Source organism: Mustelus asterias, chromosome 12 (assembly GCF_964213995.1).
Source record: "Mustelus asterias chromosome 12, sMusAst1.hap1.1, whole genome shotgun sequence".
NCBI classification, from domain to species: Eukaryota; Metazoa; Chordata; class Chondrichthyes; order Carcharhiniformes; family Triakidae; genus Mustelus; species Mustelus asterias.
Window position 1 is genome coordinate 88,515,456 of NC_135812.1, and position 21,880 is coordinate 88,537,335.

Consider the following 21,880-nt stretch of genomic DNA (forward strand, 5'->3'; position numbering starts at 1 on the left):
CTGAGGAAGAGAGCCTCATAGAAGTCGCGCCAAGCCCAGCACCTATTTGAGGCAGTTTTTTTGTGGGATCTGTGCAGATAACTCTGTCCTTTCATCTTCAACAGTTCTTCAAGCGTGCAGTGCTGGGATTTTGTACCCATTCCTGCAATCCAACTCAAAAAGAAAAACTCCCCCTCACATTCTCCAACCACCATCAAGAAAGAACTTGTATTTAAATTGCACCATTTAAAGTCCACACAACATCTCGGAGCACTTCACAACTACTGAATTTGTTTTCGAGTGCAGTCACAGTTAGCATAAGAAAACATGGAGGCAATTGCACAGAGCTACCCACAAACAACAGGGGTGATGAATAGAGGCAATCTGTTTTTGGTGGGTTGGGGTTGCTAAAACCCAGCAAGAATTTCCTGTTTTCAAACAACACCACATCCCAGCCCTGTGCAGCAGCACTGCCTTGTACCACATTGAAGTGTCAGATTATCTCTGGAGCGCTCTATTGTGATAATCACAGCTGAACATGGTTATGACAACTAACATCTCATTTCATCTCTATCATATGCCAAAATTGTTATTGGACACTGAATTCTGAAGGGGCTAAAGCTATACTAGAGTAAACTGTAGGCAACTGTGGGGAAGGTGGAGGAGGCTGGCCTAAAGAGAAGCTAATGATGAATAAACCAGTAAATATAAAGTATAACCATGGGAAATAAAAGTATGAACAAAAATGAATAAGCATTAACTAATGTGTATTATTATTACAAACTGAGGGTAGGCTAGAACATGATTATTATTTGAATCATTTCACCTATTCTCAAGATTACAAGCATTCAACAATTAGCTTCAAGTAAGGTCCCTGGGGTCTTGCTTATAAACGTGCAATGTTTTGAAAGAAAACATTTTCTTAACTGGGAATAGTGAGGATTTTGACAAGTATCTTACCTTAGTGGCTCGATTAGTCACGGGCCCTGGTCTACCCTCACTCAACTGCCGCAGGCACTTGTGGGTGATTGTAAATATCTGATCATGTGATAACAGGTCGGAGCACATCAGGGTGGAGAGAATGCTCATAGACCTCTACAGGAAGAAAAATCACCATGAAGAATATATTTAAAAAGGACAAAAATAGTTCCTCCAAACACAGTATATATAGACACAACTATTAAAGACTGTACATCTGCCACTTCTTGCTTGTGAACAAACTGCTGAGATAGTTAGGTAAACACAAGTTGAAGGAATCCAAGATATCTGTGAAGGGTCCAACTCTACAGTCTAAACAATAACTCGAAGAATTTCTATCTTCATCAGAGCCTCTGGAGTTAGGGGTGACAGGGGTGCCAACCCTCTCAACTCCAGAATCAACCTAGTGAATCTCCTCTGCACCCCCTCCAGTGCCAGTTCTCAAGTGAGGAGACCGAAACTGTACACAGTACTCCAGGTGTGACCTCAACAGCACCTAATACAGCTGCAACATAACCTCCCTGTTTTCAAACTCCATCCCTCTGGTAATGAAGGACAAAATTCTATTTGCCTTCTTAATTACCTGCTGCACCTGCAAACCAACTTTTTGCAATCCATGTACAAGGAACACCCAGGTCCCTCTGCACAGCAGCATGCTGCAATTTTTTACCATTTAAATAATAGTCCATTTTGTTGTTATTCCTACCAAAATGGATGACCTCACATTTACAAACATTGTACTCCATCTGCCAGACCCTTTTCCACTCACCTAAACTATCTATATCCCTCTACAGACATTCAGCGTCCTCTGCACACTTTCCTCTACCACTCATCTTCATGTCATCTGTGAACTTTGACACACTACACTTGGTCCCCAACTCCAAATCATCTATGTAAATTGTAAACAATTGCAGTCCCAACATTGATCCCTGAGGCACACTAGTCACTGATCGCCAACCAGAGAAACACCCATTTACCCCCACTCTTTGTTTTCTGTTAGTTAACCAATCCTTTATCCATGCTAACACATTATCCGTAACGCCGTACACCTTTATAATATGCAGCAGCCTTTTGTGCAGCACCTTGTCGAATCCAGATACACCACGTTCACTGGTTCCCCGTTGTCCACTGTGCTTGTAATGTCTCATAGAATTCCAGTAAATTAGTTAAACATGGCCTGCCTTTCATGAACCCATGCTGCATCTTCCCAATGGGATAATTTCTATCCACATGTCTCGCTATTTCTTCCTTGTTGATATATTCAAGTATTTTGCCCACTACAGAAGTTAAGCTAACTGGCCTACAGTTACCCACCTTTTGTCTACCTCCCTTTTTAAAACAGTGGCATCACATTTGCTGTTTTCCAATCTGCGGGAGCCACCCCAGAGTCCAGCAAATTTTGGTAAATTATCACGAGTGCATTTGCTATTTTCCCCCGTCATCTCTTTTAATACCCTGGGATGCATTCCATCAGGGCCAGGAGACTTGTCTACCTTTAGCCCCATTAGCTTGCCCAACACTACTTCTTTGTGATAATGATCATTTCTAAGTCCTTGCCTGCCATAGCCGCCTTTTCATCAATTTTTGGCATGTTATTTGTGTCTTCCACTGTGAAGACCGACACAAAATACCGGTTCAATGCCTCGACCATTTCCTCATTTCCCGTTATTAAATCCCCCTTCTCATCCTCTAAAGGGCCAATATTTTTTCGTTTTATATATTTGTAGAAACTTTTGCTATCGGTTTTTATATTCTGGGCTAGTTTACTCTCGTAATCTATCTTACTTTTCTTTATAGCTTTCTTCGTGGCTTTCAGTTGACCTTTGAAGATTTCCCAATCCTCTAGTTTCCCACTAATCTTTACCACTTTGTATGCATTTTCATTCAATTTGATACTTTCCTTTATTTCCTTAGATATCCATGGCTGATCATCCCTTTTTCTACAGTCACTGGTATATACTTTTGCTGAGCACTGTGAAAAATCACTTTGAAAGTCGTCCATTGTTCCTCAATTGTCCCACCATAACGTTTTTGCTCCCAGTCTACTTTAGCCAACTCCTCCCTCATCCCATTGTAGTCTCCTTTGTTTAAACACAAGACACTGATATTGAATTTTACCTTCTCACACTCCAAGTTCAACCATACTGTGATCGCTCCTTCCGAGAGGATCCCTAACTGTGAGGTCATTAATTATTCCTGTCTCATTACACAGGACCAGATCTAGGATAGCTTGCTCCCTCATTGGCTCCATTACATACTGTTCATGGAAACCATCGTGGATACATTCTATGAACTCCTCCTCAAGGCTGTCTTAACTGCCCTGGTTTGACCAATTGACATGTAGATTAAAATCCTCCATGATAATTGCCATACCATTTTTACATGCATCAGTTATTTCTTTGTTTATTGCTCGCCCCTCAGTGATGTTATTATTTGGCGGCCGATAGACCACGTCTATCAGTGACTTTTTCTCCTGACTGGGCCCAATTTCATAATCAAGTTGCGCCCGTTTTCGGGCACGAAAACTTGGTAAAGTCAGGCATAAGCAGAGTAGCGCGATCCGTGCCCACCTCCGCGCCAGTTCCCCCTTTGCCAAGGCCCGAAAATGGCCGCGATAATGACCGCACCCAAAACGGCAAATGCATGCATTTAAATTGACTTAACGGGCTGCACACTCATCATTACTGGCACTTCCCCCTTTACCATCGCGTTTGCCCATCCAGATTTAGCGCAAAACAGACATGCTCTACAAAAGTCTGATTCAGGCGTTCCAATTAGTGAGGAGGTCAGTGACGAGCGTCCGACAGCTCTCTGCTGGAGGTCGGTGGGGGGGGGGGGGGGAGGTGGGTCCGATGGCTCAGTGCTTGAAATCGATGGGCGGGGGAAGGGAGGGGGTGATCCGCTGCCACTCTGCCTGTGATCAGTGAGGGGGGGGTCCGCTGCCATTCTGCCCGAGATCGGTGGGGTGGAAGACGGGAGGGGGGGGGGGGGGGTCCACGATCGGTCTGTGGGGGTCAGGGGGAGGCATTATCCGGCCCGGGAGCAACGTGGCGGGGAGCCACGTTCTATCTTTTTTTTTTCTGCGCATACGCAGTTGGAGGCACTGATCGGAGCGGCAGGATTTTGGGCACGTTAAGCTTCGCCCACAGGCTAGTGCAGCGCGATTCGGGATTGCTGATATTTTTTCAGGCAGAATGCGTATGGGGACGCCTGAGAACGGGTCTAAAAGTCGGAACTGAAACACAAGTCCGCCCAGCACTTAGAATGAAAATGTTAAAATAGGGTCCACTATTTCTAATTTCCACCCAAATGGACTCAACCTTTTTCTCCATGGAACCTACATCATCTCTCTTTACTGCCCTGATGTCATCCTTAAATATCAGAGCCACACCACCTCCCTTACCTTCCTGTCTGTCCTTCCGAATAGTCTGATACCCTTGGATATTTAACTCCCAGTCGTGACCACATTGCAACCATGTCTCTGTAATGGCCACTAAATCATACTCATTTGCGATGATTTGTGCCGTCAACCCATTTTTCAATTAATTGATCTCAAGTCCCTGGTTGAAGGCACTTTTTAAAAATTGATTGGAATATCTTTTTACTCCTTTTTCAAATCTAACCTCGGTGTTTAGATTAACCTGACAATTATTCAATACATAAACTCCGGGGTATTTACATTTTTTTGTTTTCCAATTTAGCACTGTGCTACCTCACCAACACAACTTTTACAGCAGTGTGTCAAATCCCAGGGATCATTAGCCTGATTGATTTCTGATAGCAAGCCTGAGAGGAAAGAGGAAGACATGCATTCATCTTGTGTCATGTTTCACAATGCCTCGAGAATAAATGAACTGCTATGAAACTCGTAGCAAATACCATGTTGACAGTGTCGGAGAGTTCCTTCAGTTTCTCAGTGAGAAGCTCCACGACCACTTCACAGTTGAGTAAGCCACACCTGAATTTGGTGAGAAATAGAGACTGTATTATAGCAAACTGAATTTGACAAGAAATAAACAGTGCCCCAGAATGAAGTTTAAAACGGTCCGGCGGGTAAATTGGTGAATACTGAAAAGCATCTTCTCGATCAGGCTTGTTCAACTTTTTCATGCGAGGAGCCACATTTCAATTCTCTTCCTCATTCCAGGGGCCAAAAAGCGAATTTCGAAAAGTTAAGTTTTGATGCAACGTTAAACATGAATTTCAATAAAGTGTTGAAGTGGAAGAAAAGAAACAACTTGCTGAGCAAAAATAAAACAATGTCAAAGCAATAAATTGATTACTTAAATACTGAGTAATTAATAAAGATCGTGAAGGGGTCAAATTGTGTTTTTCTGGCTCACTGAGTACAGGGACCTATAAATGGTCCATCAAATTTTCTGTCCCGCCTGTTAAGATTCCCACAGTGGGCAGTACAGAGAAACTCCACCCTAGGAGTGAGCCAGACTCTCTCTCTGACACACACCTGTGCTCTCACACACTCTCGCTCACTCACAACACGCACTCTCTCTAATTTCTACACCCCCACCAACAGTCGGTCTCTTCTCTCCCCCAACACCAGCAGTCATTCTCCTCCCCTTGCCTGATATAACCATATAATTGACTGAATTAATTTCTCAGAAGCGTTGGATGACTAAGGATCAAGCTTAAGGATGAAATCCTGGAACTCTCTTCCTAACAGCACTGTGGTGTAATCGCACCCGATGGGCTGCAGCACTTCATGGAGGCAGTTCATCAGCTCCTTCTCAAGGGAGTTAGGGATGGGCAACAAACACTGGCCTTGCCAGCGATGCCCACATCTCATTAAACAAAAATTAATAAGCAATATGCACTGCATAATGGAGAAATTCCTTAGTTCTGTAAGTATCATTGGCTTTACAATATTGTGGCAGAAAGGAACACAGCTGCCATGTGAATATAAATTTAGATAGTTTAGCACAGTGGGCCCGCTCCAGGATATCAACTATGGAACCATGTTCAGAGCCAAATTACATAGAATCATAGAATCCCTACAGTACAGAAAGAGGCCATTCGGCCCATCGAGTCTGCACCGACCACAATCCCACCCAGGCCCTACCCGCATATCCCTACATATTTCACCCACTAATCCCTCTAACCTACACATCTCAGGACACTAAGGGCAATTTCTTTAGCATGGCCAATCAACCTAACCTGCACATCTTTGGACTGTGGGAGGAAACCGGAGCACCCGGAGGAAACCCACGCAGACACGAGGAGAATGTGCAAACTCCACACAGACAGTGACCCAAACCGGGAATCGAACCAAGGTCCCTGGAGCTGTGAAGCAGCAGTGCTAACCACTGTGCTACAAAGAGGATACTTTATTTGATTTCTTTTTGAGAGAAATATTTAAGAACAGGTCTCTAAAGAATTTCTATAAGAAGGTAAGTGAATCAAAATCTCTTTTTTCATAGAAATTCATAGAATCCCTACAATGCAGAAGGAGGCCATTCGGTCCATCGAGTCTGCACTGACCACAATCCCACCCAGGCCCTACCCCCTTAACCCCATGCATTCACCCTAGCTAGTCCCCCTGACACTAAGGGACAATTTAGCATGGCCAATCCACCTAACCCGCATATCTTTGGACTGTGGGAGGAAACCAGAGCACCCGGAGGAAACCCACACAGACATGGGGAGAATGTGCAAACTCCACACAGACAGTGACCCAAGCCGGGAACTGAAGCCAGGAATTGAACCCGGGCCCCTGGCGCTGTGAGGCAGCAGTGCTAACCACTGTGCCATCGTGCCATCCAAAGTTTTATTAGAACTGTACTGTTCAAAAATTCGATCAGAAAGAACAGGAAATGCTGAATTAAGAAATTAAGAATATATTCCTGGATTTTAATCCTATGGACATTACAATTTTCAAACAATCATCCATTCCAGTGTATATCAGAAATTTAAAAGTCTGCTGTTGTTACCTATCTCAGAAGTTCAATGAAGTGTTTTTTTATCAAATGGTTTATTAATAAAGTCACACTCACTCTTTGATAAAATGCTGCATTTCATCTCTGGTCAGAAATACTTTTGACCCTTGGGTCAGGTTGTTCACCAAGGTTATTTCCTGTACACAGTCATTCACGTTTATCGATTCAACTCTAATGAACAAAAATCAAAGACAGCTCTAAGTTTCAAAGCACAACACAAATCTTCAAAACATCCCCGAGTTAAATTCAAATTATAGTCTCTCACATATTGGAAAATTTACTGAATTGTATGGAAACTAAAACATTTGCTGTTGATTTTAACTAAGAACCTAGCAAAGGACATGCTCATCATAATATTTTAACCACTTTAAATGAAGCTATGACTTAAGGACTGAACATATTGGAAATAAAAATTGAACTTGTAAATGCATGAATATATCTATAATAAATATATATAATTAACAGTTCATCAATACACAAAATTCAGACAAAATAACACGACTAAACATGCAGTTGTTCGAGCTACAGGGACTTTTAATCTTTTATATACACACACTGTATTGAGCTTCTGTCTGTTAGAATGTTCAATACTGTGGGAAGTCCAATCAGACACTAATTAAAGGCAATGAGCTGAAACATGTTAAGTATTTTCATAAAAAGACCAGAAGAAAGCAGAAACATGGCTCGTTATTCACAATCCTCAGTGCAAACAAGATACACCTTCGTCAAGCTCTTATGTTCCCACACACTACTGGTACCTATTTTTAAAAAACGTTTTCAAATATATTCGCTGTTACACTGTGACCAAAAGATAAGTTCCTCTTCAAATGCATAAATTTGTACTTGTATTTAACTTCACTAACTGGCACCAAACTAGCTCATTGGCAGACTGTTACATTTTCATAATACTTTTACCTTTCCATTAAGTCTCCGCTCTCTCTGCTGCCTCCGGATTGGCTGTCTGTACCTGCTTTACTATTGCTGCCATCGGAGATATAATTGGTCTGTGAGGAATCCTGGGAACTGTGTCCACTGTCACTTTCTTCCCAGCCTCCCCCTGGCAGACCAGGTTGATGATGAATTGCTGCAGAGGAAAATACATCACAATGATACCAAAGCCAAAACAAAACCAGAGCAAAAACAGCTCCTGCTCCGTGTATGACCTTCTAAAAGTTTTCCAAAGTACGCTGTGTTCGCTCTTCAACCTTGTTTCAAGACAAACGACACTTTAGTTTAATCAAAGGCAGTGAAAAAAAAAAATTCTATTTAATTTGTAGGTTAGCATGGGAGAACGAGGAACTGAGAGGGGATTAAAATTGTCCAAAAGTGGCACTGTTCAAATGAATTAACCCATTCCAACTCAGGAAGATGAACTTACCTTTTGTACTGTGTCTAGCAACAGGACTTTTAGAAACTGGTTTCAATTCTTTTGCTTCAGAGACAGTTGACAATACTGGCTGGTAGCCCTCAGCATGATAATAGCTTCCATGGTTTTTGGGGCAATCTTGAGGAAGTACAGCATTCACCATAACCTCTGCCGCTTTCTGTATCTTATTAAGAATTGCATCACTGGCAGAACCTGATAATAATATAAACATTATTTTTAATTGCTATGATTTAGCAGCCAGACTTGATAACAACATGGTACAGGCTGAGGCAAGCACATTGCCAATAAATCCACATGAGTAAATTGTAAAAAAAAAAGCATTGTACTACAACCTGTATTCCACTGATATTCTAGTTGTGTTTGATGCAAATCTAGATACGTGAAGCAACTTTTTAAGTCATTGTCAATTTGTGCATAGGGAAGCATTTATTTCTGTAGTCTATGCATTCCTGGGGCCAGTTCATCAAAGACACATTATTTACTTAAAGAACATACGGCTGAAGACACTGTTCAGACTGGTGCAAAAATAAAAGATATGTTATTTGTGGAGCTTCAATAAACAAACCATCTTGCAGTGTTTGGAACCATTCCAATTGGATCACAGACAGCCACAACTAACATTAAATGGCTTGCTTTTCCAAATTTATTTGCTGATAGATGACTTTTCTTCTCTAGACACGTGCACGCTCTAGTTACAACCCAAGGATTTTGCTAATTTAGTTTTTAAAGTTTATTTATTCGTGTCACAAGTGGGCTTATGTTAACACTGCAATGAAGTCACTGTGAAAATTCCCTAGTTACCACACTCCGGCGCCTGTTCGGGTATACTGAGGGAGAATTTAGCATGGCCAATGCACCTAACCAGCACGTCTTTTGGACTGTGGGAGGAAACCGGAGCCCCCGGGGGACACCCACACAGACACGGGGAGAACGTGCAGAACTCCACAAAGACAGTGACCCAAGCCAGGAATTGAACCCGGTTCCCTGGTGCTGTAAGGCAGTAGTGTTAACCACTGTGCCACCCATATTCAATGTAAACCTTGTTAATATAACTATATAAAACATCTACCTAGTCCAGCACAATTCAAGGTCAAGCACAACACGATCATAGTGAAAGCTCCTTTTCACATCTGATTTCATAACCAGTGTGTCTGAATAACATTGAAAGGTGCAGGGAGAATGATCAATGTGCCAATCACATAGCTGTAAAGCGGTTTTTCTCACATTCAAGGTGCCTGGTCTGCTTAAAAAAAACTTACCCTATATCGCTTATAGATGAACTATAGTTAAATTCATATTTTGTCTTTACCAATGGTAGATTGACTAGTAACACAAATAAATCCCTTTAGTAGGAGAGGTTACGAATAACAAAAACTGTGCATAAATAAAATTTAGTCAGCCACTTGTAGCTTTCCAGCTCTGATTATCCAAGACCAATTCTAGCTAACCCCATTTCAAATAATAAAAGGGCAATAGAAATGCTAAAATGCACCAGATTTGGACTACAGGACTAGTAAGACATTTTGATCACTGTACAGGAACACCAATATTGTCCGTCCGTACTTGGCGTGAAAGATATGCAATTCACCATGAAAAAGAGCAATTTTCTTCTTCTCCCTTGTAGGTGGAATGAATACAGACAGTTGGGTAAAAAAGTGAAATGCTGCCAAACTGCATTAGGTAGCTTTATGTAAGAGATGGCTCCAGGGTTCAAACTTGGAAGTTGTTTAGGAAACATTGGTGCTGCTACTTATGATAAATTACTTGAAATCTGTTTAATTTGAACTGAAATGACAAACATTGGAAAAAACAAACAGGGCAGGTTTTCATTTCCGCTGCCTGGATGGAACGAAAATCGAACGAGTTGCATAAAGGGCAGGCGATTGATTAGCCAAAGTGCTGCTGAGGCAACCAGAACATTTCACTTCAAAGGACAAGTCTCTTAAAACGGAAGTGAAAATCCCTCATAGAATTTTGCAGATGATAACAACGCAGTTGCACAGCAAGAGAGAATTTTCTGAAAATAAACCTCAAAACGGACATAGACTCGGTGGAATATCCAAACAAGAATAATCAAGTAGATACATTTATGCAGCAGCACAGTCAGTGACATCCTAATAAATTAAGGCTGAAATAATCAGTCTAATCATCTGAGACGTCAGCAAAATCAAGATATTGAGTCTATGCCAGGTTTTTCACAGACAAAAGAATACACAATTGATGATTGAATCGCTGACTGCATTGCTTTAGACAAGACTGAAGGATTCTGTAGCAGAGATCTGTTTCTGCACTTACCTGAAGACACTTTCCCTGCTGTGTGCCCAAAGCCTTGCATTGTAGAGCCAGAAGAAGGACTGGAACCCATTCCTGTAGAAAAAGAAACAACAAAATTTATCTTCCAAATTCCACTTCGAAATTTCCACTCAGTTGGAGCACTGAGTTGACATTTGATCTTAAAAGCAACTTAAACTTAGATCAGTTTTAACCCAAATGAGTCTTTTATTTGAAACGCATCAGTGATGAACAAAACAATTCCTTCATCTAATCAATGTTAGGAATTTTAAAAATACTGAATACTTGGAAGTAAAGGATACTTGGGAAATTGTCTTAAAAAAATAAAGAGGTTAGACAATTTCAGTTCCCAACTTAATTACTGGATGCTATTCCCTCTGCAATATCAACATTAGCGAAGCAATCCACTGAACAATAAGCAATAAGAAACATAAGCAGTAGAATTAGAATCATAAAGCTGTACACATTATTACATTTCACGCATTAAACATCAGAGAAATATTTAAAAGTAATCCCAAATTAATTTTGGATTGGCTTATGGAACATGAAAATCCACCATTTCGCAACATCTTTATCGCTGAGAAAACTAGCTGAATGATTAAAATTAGGTGAATCATCAGTTAGCAGAGTGCACAATTTCAATAAGGTCGAAAAGAACGATAAAGGCGGCAATATAAATCAAGCAGCAGCACTGAGAAGGCACCAACATTGGCTTTTAAAAGTTTGTAGAGGTAGAAACGGCTGAGAGGCTGATAAGGGCCCCAAGAGAGACAAAAGACAAGGTAAAGACAGAGTTACTATAGTGTGTGGATTTCAATAGAGTAAGAATGAAGGGAAGGAGAGTATAGAGTAGCAATCTATCTTTTTAAAATTAGGTAGTTATCTACAGCAAGGCATTGCCAAACTCGGACAGGAGTCACCCAGTAAGAGAATTAAGTTTAATCTTATTTGAAAATCAAAATACTGTGAATGCTGGAAATCGGAAATAAAAACAGAAAATTCTCTATCTTTCTTCACAGATACTGTCAGATGGGTTCAATATTTCCAGAATTGTCTGTTGTTTTCGTGTTAATTGACATTTGTTTTCCAGAAAGCTTGTCCCAAGCAAATCTCCCCCGTGACGCCTTGTTATCCAAATGATTGGAATCTTAGATATGGCAAAGTAAGACAGAGTTCTTTTTCAAATCTTATTAATTTTAATAAAAGTTAATTCTTAGTCTCCAAACTTTCAGTCTCAAACGTTGTACAGGGAGTGACCCATTGAATGAAGAATTTGGTTGTTGATGATGTTGAGATGCCAGCGTTGGACTGGGGTGGGCACAGTAAGAAGTCTCACAACACCAGGTTTATTTGGAATCACGAGCTTTCGGAGCGCTGCTCATTCATCAGGTGAGTGAACCTGATGAAGGAGCAGCACTCCGAAAGCTCGTAATACCAAATAAACCTGTTGGACTTTAACCTGGTGTTGTGAGACTTCTTACTGTGTTAATGACATTACTGAAGCAAATATTCAACTACATTAGGCAGCATTTAAATCATGGCCAAAAAATTAGTCAACATAAAACATAGAGAGCATGGGAACTCATTAAAAAAAAACCTGAATGCCTTATTGTTGAAAGAAAGCCAAACACCTAGACAGTAAACAATATGACCCTTGATGATGCAAAAATCTGAGGGATTCCTGCTTCTTCCTTGAGCCAAAGCTTAGTCTCCATCGAGCATTCTCTTCTATCTGACTGAACTTGTTCTCTCATTGAATCATTTCTCCTTTAATTTGTCTAATTTCCTCCAAATAAAGGGTGCTGCTAGAGGTGCCCACAAGGTTCTAGTTCTGCCCATCTTTTTGTGAGATATGTGAAGCATGCCTTTTTCCAGTTCTAACAACTCTTTTTCTGGTATGTCGATGACACTACCACAGCAAGCAGTTGAGGCTAAAACATTGTATGTTTTCAAGAAGGAGTTAGATATAGCTCTTGGGGCGAAGGGGATCAAAGGATATGGAGGGGAAAGATGGGATCAGGCTATCAAGTTGGATGATCAGCCATGATCATTATGAATGGTAGAGCAGGCTCAAAGGGCTGAATGGCCTACTTCTGCTCCTATTTTCTATGTTTCTATGACCATGTTGATGCCGCTTCCTGACCTTGCCCGGAACTGGGAAAAATTAAGCAATTTTGCTTCCAAGTTCCATCTTTCTCCCTGTTTCATACATCTTTCTCCGATACTTCACTTCCTTGACATCTCTGTCTTCATTTCTGGGGATTGGCCATCTATGAATATTTATTATAAGCCCTCAACTCCTACAATTACCTCAATTACACTTCCTCACACCCGACTTCCTGCAAGGGCTTTGTGGGATATGTGAAGCATTCCACTTTCCCAGTTTCTCCATCTCCCTTGCATCTGTTCTGATGAAGCTGCCTTTCAAAACAGCACTTCCAACATGCCACTCCTCCTCTATTATCCCCAATATCTTGTCCTCCTCCCACACAATCACAGGAGGTGTAACACCTTCCCTTTTACCTACTCTCTCTTCACAATCAAAACCCCAAACACTCCTTCCAGTTGAAGAGGCACTTTGTGTACCTCTTTCAATTTAGTCCACTGTACTCAATGCTATTTTTCAACACCGTGTCTGTCTTCAGCTTACTGTAATGTTCCAGTGAAGGCCAACTCAAGCTTGAGGAACAGCGCCTCAACTTCAGATTAGACATTTTAAAGCCTTCCAGACTCAACATTAAGTTCAACAACTTCAGACTGTGAACTCTGTCTTGCATTTTTTTTGCCAATGCCAGACCGTACATTGTTTTCACACAGATCTGTCCTTTATCCAGCCTTTAACATTTACTTTGGGCTCATGCTTTGTTTCTGACAACCATTACCATTCCCTTTGCCTTTTGTTCCATAACATTTTTGGTATTTAATCTCTCCTGGCTTCTAACCCATCTCCAACCTTCCCATTTACTCCACCTTTTTCAACAGCATAAAACACGCGCATTTTTGCCCCTCTTCAGTTCCGAAGAAATCATATTGGACTCAAAACATTTATCTCTCCAACATATGCTGCCAGTCCCTCTTGCTGAGTTTTTCTAGTGTTTTATTTCACATTTCCAGCATTCACAGTATTTTGCTTTTAATCCACAGGTTGCCGCAGATTTTGTCCATATAATTTATTTGAAATAATTCCCCAAGTTGAAAGATTTTACGTAAAAGTGGGATAACATTTCCTATCTTTCGGATATTGGTTATGGTTTGGTCAGTTTTTAAACACCCAACAAAACTAAACCAGCTCTGGTGCAGTTCTAAAATTATGAAATTCATATTAATAATTGCCAATTTTGAATTAATGACTTGGACTATTGACTGAATCCCAATGCATTTATTTGCAGATGACACCAATGTTTTTAGTTCTGGGTGGGATCTTGAACAGCTTATCAAAACTGTTGGTGCAGAATTGGATGAATTAAAGATATGGTTTTCCATAAACGGATCGTCATTGAATCGGAGTAAAATTAAGGCCGGGTTTTGTCGGCCCCCACTCCGGCAGGTTTTCCGACAGCAGAGACTGCTCGTCATTTGCCACCGACGGGTTCTTCCTGTCCCACCGAAGTCCATGGCCATTTGCATTGCTCGCTGGGGAACCCGTTGGCCAATGGCAACCTGCTCCCACCGCCAGAATACCCACTGCGGCGGTGGGGCTGGAAAATCCCGGCTTACATTTATGTTATTTGGTAACGGTAAAGTAAATACCTAGGTTAGTATAAATAATGTCATTATTGAAAAAGAGTTTATGTAAAACATCTTTTTTGTAAATATATCACACACACACATATATATATATAATAAAAGATATTAAAATAAAATCAAAGAGTAATTATAATTGAGTAAAACTAAATATATACTGTATTCACAGTCAGTGTACATTTTGTATTGTTAACGTATTCTTTCCAATTTACAGTATTGTTCAAAGGTTCTACAGGTTATGTAAAATGAGCTTTCAAGAACATACCAACAAATGATTTATAAATTTACAGGTTTTGAAGTTTAGGGAGTTAATTGAACTGAAAGTGCAATGATTATGTATGAAGCAAAAAATTAATTATTGCCTCAAAAATTGCAAAATAAATGGGATAATTACTAAGAATTAAGAAGGAAGAATTAAGAAGGAAAAATAACTTTAAAAAATGTTATGTTCTTACTACTTTAAAGACTATGGGCCTGTTTTCAGGCGCGAAGACTTGGTAAAGTCAGGCGCGAGGCGATTAGCGTGGTCCGCGCCTACGGCCCCGCAGATGCCCACTTTACCAAGGCCCGAAAATGGCCGCAATCCAAACCGCACCCGAAACAGGCGTGACGTCAATTTAATGGTTCTCTGGTGGGAGGAGGAGGGGGGTGGGGGAGTAGCTGCCACTCTGCTGGCGATCGGTCTGGGTAGCAAGCGGGGTGTGGGTGGATAAGGGGAACAGTTATGTTGTGGGAGTGGGGAAATGTCTGTGGGGGCCATCGCTCCCGCTTTTTGCTCCCGGGGGCGATGTGACAGGGGAGCATTTTTCAATTTTTTTTCACTGCGCATGTGCAGTTGAAGGCTCCAATCGGAGCAGCGGCATTTCAGGCGTGATAAGCCCTGCCCATAGCGTGATTCAGACCCGCAATTTTATTTTCAGGCTGAGTGCGTATGGGGGCGCCCGAGAGCAGTTTTCCAAGTTGGATCTGAATTGTGCCCAGATTCAGCACTTAGAATGAAAATGGTAAAATCGGGCCCTGTGGGTGGAATGTTCCCAACCATCGGCAAAGACCGATAGTTGGCAGAAAATGCGTTAAAGCTGCTGGCACCAACAGCATCTTCCTCCGCCATATTGTTAGTAAAGAAAATGACAAGGGGCAGATTCCACGATGTCATGCTGGCAGGGCAGGCTCAATCAGAACCCACCAACCAGCAACTTCATTTCTTGACGGTCATGGTGCCATTTTTAAAGGGTGTCCTAGTGCACCAAAGTGAATTAGGAACCTTTCAGAGCAGTGCTGGGAGGGGGTGGGTGGGGAAGTGGAGATGGGGGGGGGGGGGGGGGGGGGGCAGTGCTGGGACATGGCTTTCTCTCCCTGAGCGATGCACTCACCTGAGCTCCTCTGGGAGGTCTGCTCACCAGGTGCACACCTTGAAAGACCAGTCATGATTCACGCTGATGTGAATGGAATTTCTTACAGGGATGGATGATTCAGGTGTAGAGGCCTGATAATGAGATGTTAACATATGGAAATGATGTTCCCGTGCTGTCACTGGCGAGGATAATCGAGTCACGCTTTTACATTGGCCTGAAACACGATTGGGGCCTCTCGCGAGATTTTCCACTTCCATGGCCAAACCCGCCCAAAAAAGGCAGGGAGTGGAAAATCCCAGCCTATGTGTATTTCAGTTTGTGAGGTGAATTGTTGGATGAAGACTGAAAAGATGTACAGGTTTAAAATATCTACATGGATCAGATGTTTTAGTTTATATAAAGTTAATGAATAAGATGGTGGTATTGTTTGTGTTTTATGGAGGTATTATTAGGATAATGGGACTACAAAAATGAGAAACACATGTGTCTAGGAACTGGAAAATTATTAAGAATTGAATCGTATTAGTGAAATTATAAGTTTGTATTTCTCCTATCTTCTTTTTAATGATGTATGTGCTTTATAGTATTTGGTATTTATCGTATCTATGCACCACATAATGTATTTTTTTCATGTTCAAAATAAATCAAATCAATCATTAAAACCTTCAAAACACAGTACTTGACATTTCATATATCAACCTAATTGACTAAGCTAATATCCCCAAGAACAAAAGAACATAAAAGAGGCTTACGAACTTTCAACATTATATATTATATATAAGCCCCATACAATCGCTTGTCTTAAAATAACCAGCACCCTCCCTAATGACGCTGCTAAGCATTTGGGTTGCAAATTAGAAACATAGAAAATAGGTGGAGTTGGCCATTCGGCCCTTCAAGCCTGCTTCACCATTCAATACGATCCCGGGTTGATCATGTACTTTCAGTATCCCACCCCCACTTTCTCTCTATTCCCCTTGATCCCTTTAGCCACAAGGGCCACATCCAGCTCCCTCTTGAACATATCTAACGAACTGGCCCCAACAGCTTTCCGTGATAGAGAATTCCACAAGTTCACAACTCTCTGAGTGAAGAAGTTCTTCCTCATCTCAGTCCTAAATGGCTTACCCCATATTCTTAGACTCTGACCCCTAGTTCTGGACTTCCCCAACATTGGGAACATTCTTCCCTCATTTAGCCTGTCCAGTCCCATCAGGATTTTATATGTTTCTATGAGATCCCCTCTCATTCTTCTAAATTCCAGTGAGTACAAGCCCAGTCGATCCTGTCTTTCTTCATATGTCAGTCCTGCCATTCCGGGAATCAGTCTGGTGAACCTTCGCTGGATTCTCTCAATAGCAAGAATGTCCTCCCTCAGACCAGAAGACCAAAACTGCACTCAAGGTGTGGCCTCACCAAGGCCCTGTATAATTGCTGCAAGACATCCTTACTCGTATACTCAAATCCTCTTGGTATGAAGGCCAGCATGCCATTAGCTTTCCTCACCACCTGCTGTATCTGCATGCCAACCTTCAGCGACTGTTCCACCGTAACACCCAGGTCACATTGCACTTCCCCTTTTCCTAAACTATCACCATTCAGATAATAATCTTCCTTCCTGCTTTTGCCACCAAAGTGGATAACCTCACATTTATCCACAGAATATTGCATTTGCCAAGTATTTGCCACTCAGCCAGCCTGTCAAGGTCACCCTGCAGCCTCTTAGCATCCTCCTCACAGCACACACTGCCACCCAGCTTAATGTCATCTGCAAATTTGGAGATATTGCACTCAATTCCTTCGTCCAAATCATTAATGTATATTGTGAATAGCTGGGGTCCCAGCACTGAATCCTGTGGTACCCCACTAGTCACCACCTGCCACTCTGAAAAGGACCCGTTTATTCCCACTCTCTACTTGTGTCTGCCAACCAGTTCTCTATCCACGTCGATACATTACTCCCAATGCCATGAGCTTTAGTTTTGCTCACTAATCTCTTGTGAATTGTACAGATGGTTGCCAATATTATCTACAATTAGCTGACTGGAGATAGAGAGAGGATTATTTAAATCAAGAATATGTAGGATGAAATATGTGACTTGAGGCATTTCAAACTTAACAAAATTTCTGAACAACAAACTTTACCTGCCGATGGGTACAATCTGGAAGGAGACGAAATACACGAGGTTTGATATGGCAAAGCATCAGAGAATAACAAATTTGCTAAATCCTGCCAAGGAAAAGGAGACATTAATCACTGACCTCAGGGACTCCACAAAGCCTTTTCTGTACATTTCTCAAAACATGCACATGGAGAGTATCAGTTCTGATTAATTTAAGTTTCAAACACTGGTCATTTGAAAGCCTTTAAAATGACTGGTAAGTTACATTTATCCCAGCCTTAAGATAGTAAATACCTCTGCAGTTGTTCGCACTCTCTGGTATAGGGCATTTCCATGGAGCAGATCCGGAGGCCCACTAAAAACTAGCAGGGAAAAGTAAACAGTGCAATAAATAACCAGAAGCTACACAACAGAGAGCAGCATGACATCTGTTTCATGATTGAGAAAAACCTTATAAATGAAAACATTGACAAGTTATTGTTTTATTTGTGAACAAAACTAGGAACATTCTATTTTCTTTTGTGTTTCCACTCCTACAACAATTAAAAAAAATAAATTAGCACGACATTTAGATCATGAGAAAAAACCTACAATGAATGCGGACAGTTATGGGAAAAGGGATTTGCCGTGTCAGGAATAAACTCGTTTCTCAAATCATCTTTTCCTCTCTCTGATCCATTACCGAAGAGTTGATCTTCATGACTCACAACCACCGATTCGAGCTTATTTTTTTAGAACCAGCTCAGCTGGTCTATTCTTTCCATCGGCTTATCTTTTGATAATGAATGTTTAAAATTCCCCCTTTTAGGCTGTACTCTCTAATGTTTCCCTCAAGGTTTTTCTCTAACTGATCCTAATGGATTCACCTTTTTAAAAATCCTTCCACATTCTTCTTAACTACAGGCTTCTTCTTTAGTCTTTTGGCAGTCATGGCCTCACTTGATACAACATCGTTGTTTGCTCCAAGCCTTTACATGATGATAATATAAATGTCTTGAAATGGCTTTTGGTATGTATTTTTACAAGACATTTTGGCCTCCTTGTTTAATTTGGCAATATAGCCGAGTTCCTTTGTACCACCGTGAACCGTCACAACAATGTAATTATGATCTCATCCGCAAATCATTGTTATTCACAGATCTAATTTACTTAAACTGTGAAGTCAGCTACGTTCCACCGTGTAATCTGTGTTCTATCGCACAACATTCAGCATCATTCATAGAATCTACAGTGCAGAAGGAGGCCATTTGGCCCATCAAGCCTGCACTGACAACAATCCACCCAGGTTCTATCCCATAACCCCACATATTTACCCTCTTAAACACTAAGGGGCAATTTAGTACGGCCGATCAACCTAACCCGCACATCTTTGGAGTGTGGGAGGAAACCGGAACACCCGGAGGAAACCCACGCAGACACGGGGAGAATGTGCAAACTCCACACAGACAGTGACCCCGAGGCTGGAATTGAACCCGGATCTCTGTGAGGCAGCTGTGAGGCAGCAGTGCTAACCACTGTGAGGCAGCAGTGCTAACCACTGTGCCACCATACAGCCCATTCTAAAAAGGAGGGACACCCAAATTCCGTGGAGCTATTTCTGAATCCGAGGGCACGTAAGCCGATATTTTCTTGGCATTTTTAGCAATGCTATAAAGCAAAGATTTCTGTGGAATACCTTCACTTGGCCAAGCACTAAATTGAGATAACTGGAAACCTGATGGGGACATGGAAATATTTCATTCTCTGTGAACTTACAACTTCAGCCTGTTTAAAAAAAACTCAATATCCTCCCTCCTTCCTTTCCTCCTCTAGTCATAGTGAAACATTTTAATTGAACAATTGATAGTCGCTGAAGGATTGGTTATTCAGGTCTTGCTTTTCTCAGATATAAAATGCGTTTTGCATAAAACAGGAATAATTTGCATTTATGTAACACCTTTTTAACGTAAAATGCCCGAAGCTGCTTCACAGGAGCACTATCAAACAAATTCTGACACACAGGCACATAACGGTATTAGGGCAGATGGCCAAATATTTGGTTAAAGACGTACGAGATACCTGAGAGGGTTGTGGGGACCAAGGAGAATACGGAGATAGGGAGGGGAGAGGGCATGGAGGGCTTTGAAAACAAGGACAAGAATATTCAAAACAAGGCATCGCTTAACTGGGAACCCACGTAGGTCACGAGCACAGGGGTGATAGGGGAATGGGACTTTGAGAGTTAGGACACTGCACCAGAACTTTGGATAACCTTAAGTTTATGGAGGGAGAATGTGGAAGACCAGCTAAGTGTGCTTCAGAAATAGAGGAGTCTTGGGGTCACATACAATACCAAGATTGCAAACAGTCTGGTTCAGCCTTGGAAAGTCTTCAATATTTTAAAATAATTTATTTAGCATAGTTCACTCATAGAATAACTCCCCCAAAATCGCAATTTCATTAGTCAATAACTCTGGGAACTGAATAAATGCAAAATAACGCAATTTAACTATTATCAGGTTCCAAATGTAAAAGTAACATTGATTTTTTTCCCCAATTTTTACATAACTGAAGTTAAACTTGACGAAATACATAATGACCTGGTGCTTTCAGCACTGGGAGCATCCCAGCTGCTAAATCAAAGGTCATTTTTCTGCAAATGTCAACCTGAACAGTGCATCAATGATTTAGATATAGACCGAAAATGTCTGCCAATACCACCTATGGACATCCGTAGGTGGCTGTCAGACAGATTTTGTTGTATTAAATTGTAGCTGGTCAAGAAAAGGATTCTGAGAAACTGAGCACCACTGTAAAAATCATAACAGATAAATGGTATTCTTTAGCCTCGGGTGCTTTCACTGCCTCTGCCAGAATTGCTGTTTGGAACTTAGATTTTAACTAGACAAAAGTGAATGAATCGCTCTTACTTAACATATTAAAGTCAAATATGGGCTAACCCGGTGTTGCAGTGCACTAAGTACCAACATATCCCACTGTACGTAATCCTTGTGATCTCAGTTTTGGGAAGATGTCACGGTGAAACCACCTGTTTTCCCACAAGGAGGAAAGATTCACCGCAGGCTGTGGTAAAATATCTCCCAGCGCTTGTTGCCAAAGTTTTGGTAGAGATCTTCGTTAACAAATAAATCTTTCCCCATATCCCACTCAACATTCACTGTTTCCTAGGAGTTCATCAAAGCCCAACTATCTCTGCTTTTAGAAGTGAATCAGGGTTTGATTAGTTGTATCTCCATCTAAAACTTGCTTTTAACATCTGCTGGTTTTTTTGTCCTTTTCTTCAGGAGGGAAATGCATACTCTCGTCCAGCTCTCTGCCAACCACTTCTGTACTTATAATCTCTATGTTTGGTCACCTTTAATCATAGGTTTGATGGTTTTATCACTGCTTACTTTTTTTCTGTTTTAGGAATCTCACCTTTCTCTCCCTATGTATCCTCTTGCAGCAAGGACAACAACACCCACAGCTGTCGGGTTTTCCTGTTATCTGTCTGTCTGTCCATCAGTTTTAGGTCTTGTTTCCCCAAAATCTGGCTCCAGTTTATATATATTTCAATCCTTCCCTTTTTGTTTTCCATATTCTCTCACTGGATTTTCTCATTCACTTTCACCTGAATGCATGCATGATAACCGAGCCCTGTATTTGCATTAAGGTGTGTCCACTGGAGACAGTCAATTGCATATAATATATAAAAACAGGGTGTATCTACTAGTACAAACAATGGCAGATGTAGAGGAGCTCCTGACTTGGTGGGAAATCCGCACAAATGGCTCTGAATTCGTGTGTGTGTGCATTGCATAATTTTAGTCACAAAAAGCGAAACTAATTTGTTGTGGTAGCCTTACCAAAACAATGCTTGGTGATACATCCTGTTATATAACATGCCTGAACTGGGAACATGTGGGGTAAAATACATGTAGATGTACAGCAAATATATAGGCCTTCACTGATGAATCACTGGATTAATGCACAAATCCAACGTGCTGATAGTACAGAAGTGTCCTTGGCTGCACAAAGTCAGCCATCCCAGGGTCAGAGGGCAATAAATGTGCCTCCAATATCCATTGGCAG

At 41.3% G+C, this 21,880-nt stretch overlaps 1 protein-coding gene across 2 annotated transcripts in view; it reads right to left on the minus strand.

The window, feature by feature from the left end:
- Positions 1 to 21,880, minus strand: part of tepsin (TEPSIN adaptor related protein complex 4 accessory protein) — a 33,939-nt gene that overhangs the window by 1,733 nt on the left and 10,326 nt on the right. For both annotated transcript variants that reach the window (XM_078225576.1, XM_078225577.1), the window contains exons 5-12: positions 18,104 to 18,171; positions 17,832 to 17,916; positions 10,591 to 10,662; positions 8,287 to 8,487; positions 7,824 to 7,992; positions 6,966 to 7,079; positions 4,837 to 4,915; positions 940 to 1,074 (exon numbers count right to left, since the gene is read on the minus strand). In XM_078225576.1, the coding sequence (XP_078081702.1) occupies positions 940 to 1,074; positions 4,837 to 4,915; positions 6,966 to 7,079; positions 7,824 to 7,992; positions 8,287 to 8,487; positions 10,591 to 10,662; positions 17,832 to 17,916; positions 18,104 to 18,171 (923 nt within the window). The remainder of the gene's footprint in view (positions 1 to 939; positions 1,075 to 4,836; positions 4,916 to 6,965; positions 7,080 to 7,823; positions 7,993 to 8,286; positions 8,488 to 10,590; positions 10,663 to 17,831; positions 17,917 to 18,103; positions 18,172 to 21,880) is intronic.